The sequence below is a fragment of the Etheostoma spectabile genome, unplaced genomic scaffold (genome assembly GCF_008692095.1).
Source record: "Etheostoma spectabile isolate EspeVRDwgs_2016 unplaced genomic scaffold, UIUC_Espe_1.0 scaffold378, whole genome shotgun sequence".
NCBI classification, from domain to species: domain Eukaryota; kingdom Metazoa; phylum Chordata; class Actinopteri; order Perciformes; family Percidae; genus Etheostoma; species Etheostoma spectabile.
In genome coordinates, this window is record NW_022605595.1 from 98,197 (window position 1) to 106,378 (window position 8,182).

General features: G+C 46.6%; 1 protein-coding gene across 1 annotated transcript in view; it reads left to right on the top strand.

The window, feature by feature from the left end:
- Positions 1-8,182, top strand: part of LOC116686446 (uncharacterized) — a 75,300-nt gene that overhangs the window by 64,022 nt on the left and 3,096 nt on the right. Inside the window, exons 4-10 of the mRNA XM_032511460.1 lie at positions 245-377; positions 490-727; positions 1,729-2,005; positions 2,093-2,270; positions 2,612-2,688; positions 3,960-4,140; positions 4,746-4,994. Of these exons, the coding sequence (XP_032367351.1) occupies positions 245-377; positions 490-727; positions 1,729-2,005; positions 2,093-2,270; positions 2,612-2,688; positions 3,960-4,140; positions 4,746-4,994 (1,333 nt within the window). The remainder of the gene's footprint in view (positions 1-244; positions 378-489; positions 728-1,728; positions 2,006-2,092; positions 2,271-2,611; positions 2,689-3,959; positions 4,141-4,745; positions 4,995-8,182) is intronic.

The following is an 8,182-nucleotide window of genomic DNA, read 5'->3' on the forward strand; positions in this document are numbered from 1 at the left end:
TTAATCTCAGAGTTCTGACTTTAATCTCAGAGTTCTGACTTTAATCTCAGAGTTCTGAGAAAAAAGTCAGAATTCACCTAAATTTTATTATAATCCTCTTCCGTACACAAGGTTTAAATCAACATTTATTTAAAAATGAAACGGTGAACAGGATGAATCGAGATCACGGTTTTATAACGATTAATCGTGCCGGCCTGGTACGAAGTAATACCAGATCTAATCTGACCTGATTGTCTCTACGCAGACCGGCACGTCCAGCGTCTGCGTCCAGCGGCCGGTCTCCAGGGACGTTGGCTGCCAGACAGACCCCCAGGAGACACGTCCTCTAGCCACACAGCTGTCCTCAGTGACGCCCCGTCCCCAGTGTAGAAGTGAAGGTACATGTACTTCCCACCTTCAGTACATTTACTGTTGATGTACTCAGTGAGTATTCTGATGTTCCTCCTTGCTTTCATTATTTTGCCGTAGTAAAAATACTTTTGGTCGCAGGTGTCCAGGCAACTGTCTCCTGCAAAGATTTCGGTGTGGGGCCTTCGGATGCAGACCCTTTGTGCCTGTCATCGATACCTGTAAAGAGACCACCCAAAAGACCCCGTCTAGACCTGGATGAGGAGCAGGAGGACAGTCGACTGGAGGGCAGCTCTTTGGTGGACGCTTCCAAGGGACCGGGTCCCGCTCCAGGTCCCGCAGACTCCATCGCAGCATCGTTAGACTCAACGCTAAAGTCGTAAGTTACTGAGCCTGAAGATGTATGTGTGGCTCGGGAGAACTTTCATAATTGTTTTTAATATTGTATGTAAGTGGAGTGTTCTTATGAAGCGCTTCTACGTAGAACAGGAACCATTCACACACCACCTGACCAACTGCCACTTTGCTCGTTTGAAAGCCATGATGTCTCTCTCTCTCATGGAGGGGGGGGGGGATTCTCTGGGCGGGCAAAACAGAGAAAGGGGAGGTTACCTTGCCCCTTATGACGTCATAGGGGGAAGATTCCAGATCGGCCCATCTGAGCTTTCATTTTCTCAAAGGTAGACCAGGATACCCAGGACTCGGGTTACACCTATCACCATTTCTAGCCACTGGGGGGGCCATAGGCAGGCTGGGGGGGGGGGGGGGGGGGGGGGGCATATTAATGTTCAAGTGACATTTCCATGCCATGGGACCTTTAACCCTTGTATGGAATTCGGGTCAAATTGACCCATTTCAAATTTTTACAAGAAGAAAAACGGAACAAATAATTTTTTTCTACCTGAAAATCAAAGGCCTAATCTTATTTTCTGTGATTCCTGACTCAAGTCAGAAATTATTCTGGATATGACCATTCATGTTTTTTCCATAGTGGATTTTTAACATGAATAATAGCCTTATGACAAAAAACCGAATCACACTTCCATTTTTAATTGTGTTCTAGACTGATTGCAATCTCTAAACTTATGTTATCTCAATTGTTTGAAATTGAGATAAAGACAAAATTTGTTAAAAGATTGTGAAGTAAAATTTTATTTCAAAATTGTTTTTATAACCCCAAATAAGTCAGGGGTCAATCAGACCCAGAGGGATACAAGAGGGTCCCGAAAGTGAAGACAACACAAGGGTTAAACTTGACGTGGGATTTGATCGTAGACTCCGCTCACGTCCACATAGCTTAATGCCGAGCTTTGCGTATGTTCTTTTCTTTAATGAGAGCCGTTTTAACTAAAGATGTGTTTTCCTTCCTTTGCGATATAGAGAAGATTCGTCTGCTCCCACCCACAACGGCAAAAAGTACATAGTGTACGAGACCTGCATCCTGGAGTTGTTCAACGCGTGTCCGGTCTGCGCGCTGGCGTGTGACGTGAGAACCCAGCGGATCGGGACCTTCCTGTCTGTGAAGCAGTGCTGCCCCCGGTGCTCCTTCAGGAGACTCTGGAGCAGCCAGCCGGTCGTTGGGAGCACGCCGGCGGGGGACCTGCACCTCTCGGCCGCCATGTACCTGAGCGGGGCATCTTTCACACAAATTGAAAAGGTAAAAGATGTGCAACTGTGGTTATTTTAACTGAATTACTTCAATTTAGATGTGAACGTGTATTATTCCCCCCCCCCACACCAACAGGTCTTCAAGGCAATGCAGCTCCAGCTGTTTCGGTCTGAAACCTTCCACCGCCACGCCAGAGCGGCCGTTGAACCGGCGGTTGTTCACCACTGGAACGTCTCGCAGGACGGGAATCTGCAGCGGCTGCGTCAGCAGGACAGAGTGGTACTTGGTGGTGACATGAGGACGGACTCCCCAGGTACGGAGACCCGACGGAGTTAGGATTAGACATTGTTCACTTCCCTTTCACTTTATGATATTTTATGGTAAGTGTCTTTTTTAGAGCCAAAGTTTTTTTTATTGTTATTACTATTACTGTTATTACTGTTATATTTATACTGTATTCCTCTTTTTTCTCTCTATACTGTATTCTTTTTGCTAAAAACTGATGCTGATCCCAAATTAATAATAAATGGAAATAAAGAGAGTCTAAGTCTAAGGGTTGGATATTGTTTGTAGTTAGAAGCAGTGACCTAAATAAAATGCCAGGCATAATACCAAAGTATTGAATAGTAATTATTAATGTCACTTTTTGGCCAGGCCAATCTGCCAGGTATGGGAGTTATTCGATGATGGATCTGCACACCAACACCGTCGTGGACATTCAGTTGGTTCAGGTGAGTTGTCGAGATTGATTTTGTAAAGGGGTTATTGGATGTAATTTGAAAATCTGCATCTATGCTACGTCCACCCTGCAGCACCCTGTACCGCCCCTTAACCAACCTGCACCGCCCTGTACCGCCCTGCAAAGCGGCGCCCCTGTACCGCAGCCTGACCGCCCTGCACTCGCCTCTTAGCACACGTGACACTCCAGCCCTGTACCGCCCTGGTACCCGCCCTTGTACCGCCTGGTAACCACCCTGTACCGCTCACCTATAATCCAACACTAGCAACACCGCCCTTTACCAGAAGGGGACCTGAGAGCAAAGTCAGCCGACCCCGTAGCCAGGTACCGCACCTGTACCACCCTGTACCGACAGCCCCTTTAACCACCTGAAACCAAACCTGCAACCCTGCCACTGTACCACCTAGCAGTTCCGCCGCTGTACCACCACCGCCCTGTCCCACCCTGTACCACCGCCCTGTAGGCCACCCCCTAACCAACCGGCACCGCCGCTGTACACCACCCACCCTGTAGCCCCCATACCACCCTGTAACCACTCCCTGTACCACCCGTCCCCGCGGGACCCCCTTAACCACCGGCACCGCCCTGGTACCGTTCCCTGACTGACCCCCCGCCACTGTACCGACACCCTTTCCTTTCCAGGCTTCGCTGGCAACCGCCCTGCACCGCCCTGTAGCCGCCGCCTGGACCGCCCTGTACCACTCACACTGCAACCTCCCTGTACCGCCTTACCCCAGTACCACCCTGTACCCCCCGTACCCGCCACTGCAGGGCACCGCCCTGTACCGACATGTACCACCCTGTACCGCCCTGCTATGACATGAACTACTACGACTTCCATTTGTAGTCAGTGTTCCATTATCTTTTTTCTTTTTGGGGCTTTTCCACCTTTCCATCCTGATAGGACAGCTCTACCCACTGAGCCCCAACCCGGCCACACTGCTCCATTATCTTTACTGTGTCTGTTATTGCCACTGCATGACCCCCCCAACCGGCCTACTAGTCTGGGTCTGACCCAGGTTTCTTCCTAAAAGGAAGTTTTTCCTCTCCACTGTCGCACTGTTGCTGCTCTGGAGAAAACTACTAGAACTGTTGGGTCCTTGTAAATTCTGGATTGTGGTCTAGACCTGGTCTATCTGTAAAGGGTCTATAGATAACGCTTGTTATGAATTGATACTATAATTAAAAATTGAATAAAATTGAATTGAATCTCAAAGTCTATAATACATTTTCTGTTAATATCTTGCTTTTCTGTGTTACCAGAGCAACGAGGTTGGTGGTAGCTGCCACATGGAGAAGGAGGGCCTGACGAGGAGTCTGGCCTTACTGGAGTCGCGTGGCGTCCATCTTGATTGCATCGTCACTGATCGTCATCCACAAGTCCAGAAGTTCCTCAGGGAGAGGAACATAACCCAGTACTACGATGTCCGGCACATGGCTAAAGGTATATCATCGGTGCCAATATGGTCTTTCCATAAAGAGCCGGTCTAGACCGGACTCTGGGATGTTATTTATCTCCCAGGTCTTTCCATAAAGAGCAGGTCTAGACCAGGACTCTGGGATGTTATTTATCTCCCAGGTCTTTCATAAAGAGCAGGTCTAGACCGGACTCTGGGATGTTATTTATCTCCCAGGTCTTTCCGTAAAGAGCAGGTCTAGACCAGGACTATGGAATGTTATTCATCTCCCAGGTCTTTCCATAAAGAGCAGGTCTAGACCAGGACTCTGGGATGTTATTTATCTCCCAGGTCTTTCCGTAAAGAGCAGGTCTAGACCGGACTCTGGGGTGTTATTTTAATCACTCAGTTTATGAGTATCTTAAGGGCGCCCCGAGCAGTGGCACCTCTCCAGCTACCAGTCCACCACCATACTTTGGTCCGTATGGGGACTTGAACCAGCGACCCTCCGGTTGTGTAGTAGCACCTTAGAAATGTATTTTGGCCCTAAACCGTTCAGTGATTTTAAAACCAGCAGAAGTATTTAGAAACCAGTTCCTTGAGGCCCAGGAAGCCGTCGTAACTAAGTGGACTCTGTTCTGCTTCGTTGTAGGAATCTCCAAGAAACTGAGAGCGATCAGCAAGCAGAAGGACTGTGAGAAACTCAGGAAGTGGATGAAAAGCATCAAAAACCACGTCTACTGGACCGCAGCCGGGTCCGCCTCCGGGCCAGAGAGAATCGCCAAGTGGACCGCGATCCTGAACCACGTTCGGGACGTCCACACGCACGAGGATCCGCTGTACCCCGAGTGTGAGCATGTGGTCCGCAAGACCACCGACCGGACTAAATGGCTCCAAGCAGGTATCACAGCAGTACACAGACAACTACACATACTGCAGTTCTCTAACTACACATACTGCAGTTCTCTAACTACACATACTGCAGTTCTCTAACTACACATACTGCAGTTCTCTAACTACACATACTGCAGTTCTCTAACTACACATACTGCAGTTCTCCAACTACACATACTGCAGTTCTCTAACTACACATACTGCAGTTCTCTAACTACACATACTGCAGTTCTCTAACTACACATACTGCAGTTCTCTAACTACACATACTGCAGTTCTCTAACTACACATACTGCAGTTCTTTAGTCACTCTCCAATCTACCAGAGATTATGTAATATTAGGTAATATTCTCAGACCTGCAAACTAGTCGCTTTTTGGCAAAAATCTGCGTTTTGAAGGGGGAAAATGGCGTCCATTTTCTGCTCTGCTCTCTGTTTTTTATTTATTTTCTTTTATTTAACCAGGAAGTCCCTTGAGAGTGAACTCTCCCACCTAGAGGACAGGAACAGGTCACATGTGGCAGGTGCATTTTAACATATAACACGGCCTTAAATTCATTTAATGGGACCAGACCATTTAGATGGAGCAAGTTGTCCCAGGACCACAAAGCGAAGTAGGAGACTCAACAAAAGCCCTTGGCACCTGGTGAGAGCGCCACCTGGTGGAACGGAGACCGCTGAGGAGATTACATGCCGGCAGTTTACCCAACATGCCTTGCACAGAAAAACATACACACGACTTATCTCTGATGCTAAGAACCAGACGCAACGTTAGCGTTAGCCTAACGGGAGCTAGCTGCTGGATTAAGACAGACCCTTTTCCCATCCAGTGGTTTTTTTAAATTTAACAGGAATTTACTGGTGACATAAGTTATTATTATAAGTTATTGTTATTGCATTTTTTAAATAATCTTTTAATTTCACCCTGTGGCCTCAGAAAAAGGCAATGTTTTCCTTAAATTATATATATGTATATACGATATACGTAATGTTTTGTGTGTGTGTATTCTGTACTGTGTGTGTGTGTGTGTGGTGTGTTGTGTGTGTTGGGTTCTGGGTACTTGTCTGTGTGTGGGTGTGGTGTATTCTGTACTGTGTGGTGTGTGTGTTTGTGTTGTATATATTTTCTGTACTGTGTGTGTGGTGTGTGTGTTGTGTGTGTGTGTGTGTTCGTGTCTGTTGGTGTGTGTGTGGTGTGTGTTTGTGGTTCTGTCCTTTGTGTGTGGTGTGTGTGTGTGTAGTCTGTCCTGTGTTTGTGTGTGTGTGTATATTCGTACTGGTGCGTGTGGGGTGTGTGTGTGTTCCTGTCCTGTTTGTTTTGTGTTTGTGTGTGTGGTGTGTGGTGTGTGTGTTTAATTCTGTACTGTGTGTGTGGGGTGTGTATGATTCTGTACTGTGTGTGTGTGTGTGGTATTTGTATTCTGTACTGTTGTGTGTGTGTGTGTGTGTGTGTGTGTGTGTGTATTCTGAACGGTGTTGTGTGTATTTTCTGGACTGTGGTGTGTCTATTCATGTACTGTGTGGTTGTGTGTGTGTGTTCTGTCCTGTGTGTGTGTGTGTGTGTGTTAATTCTTACTCTGTGTGTGTGTGTGTGTGTTTGTGTATTCTGTACTGTGTGTGTGTATGTATTCTGTACGGCTGTGTGGGGGGTGCTGTGTGTTGGGTGTGTGTATGCTGACTGTGTGTGTGGTGTGTATGTATTCTGTACGGTGTGTGTGTGTGTGTGTGTGTGTGTATTCTGTACTGTGTGTGTGTGTGGTGTATTCTGTACTGGTTTTGGTGTGTATTCTGGACTGTGTGTGGTATTTTCTGTACTGTGTGTGTGTATTCTGTACGTGTGTGTGTATATATATTCTGATACTGTGTGTGTGTATATTATCTGATCTGTACTGGTGTGTGTATATTACTAGTACTCTGTGGTGTGTGTGTGTATGTAATTCTGTACTGTGTGGTGTGTGTGTGTATTCTGTAACTGTGTGTGTGTATCTTTCTTTACTGTGTGTTGTGTAATAATTCGTACTGTGTGTGTGTATGTTTCTTTTCTGTACTGTGTGTGTGTGTATGTATTCTGTTATTTATTCTGTCCTTGTTTGTGTGTGTATTCCGTACTGTAGTGGGTGTGTGTGGTGTATTCTGTACTGTGTGTTGGGTGTATGTATTCTGTACTGGTGTGTGTGTGATCTGTAGCTGTGTGTGGGGTGTGTATTTTACTGGTTATGTGTGGTGTGTTATATTTGTACTGTGTTGTTGGGTGATTTTCGTACTGTGTGTGTGTGTATTCTGTACTGTGTGTGTGTGTGTTTCAATGTGGATTTCTGTAGTGTTGTGTGTGTGACTATTCGTACTGTGTGTGTTGTATTTGTGATGTGTTGGTGACTATTATGTATGTGGTCTGTACTTTTCGTGTAGTGTGTGTGTGTATTTTCCTGTACTGTGGTGTGATGTATTATCTGTCCTGTTGTGCTGTGTGTGTTTGTCTGTGTTGTGTGTGGTGTTTTTGCTGTTTAGCTGTGGTGTGTGGTTGTGTGTGTGGTGTGTTTGTCTGGTGTGTGTGGTGTGTGGTGTTGTGTGGGTGTTCTGTCCTGTGGGGTGTGTGTGTGGTTGTCCGGTGTTGGCGTCTGTGTGTATCTGTACCTGTGGTGGTGTGTTGTCGTGTGGTGTGTGTTTCTGTGTGCGTGTGTGTTGGTGTGTATTTGTTCTTTGGTGTGCCTGTGTGTGTTCGTAATGTGTGTGTGTTGTTCGTCCTGTGTGGTGTGGTTGTGTGTGTGTGTGTGTTGTCCTTGTGTGTGGTGTGTGTGTGTTGTGTCGTTGTGTGTGTGTGTGTGTTGTTGTTGTCCCTGTGTGTGGTGTTCTGCTGTCCTGTGTGTTTGTTGTGTGTGTGGTTTGCTGTGGGTGTATATCGTACGTGTGTGTGTGTTGTGTTGCTGGTTGTCTCGTGTGTGTGTTGTGTGTGTGTTTGTCTGTGTTGTGTGTTCTGTCCTGTGTGTGTGGTGGTGTGTGTGTGTGTTGTATATTCTGTACTGTAGTGTTGTGTGTATTCTTTCGTACTGTGGGTGTGAGAGTTCTGTACTGTGTTGCTGTGTATATCTGTAACTGGGGTGTGTGTAAATGGTGTCTGTACTCGTGTGTGTGTTGTTTTGTGTGTTTGTGTTCGGTCACCTGTCATTTGGGTCCTCTGATGGATATAATGTCCCT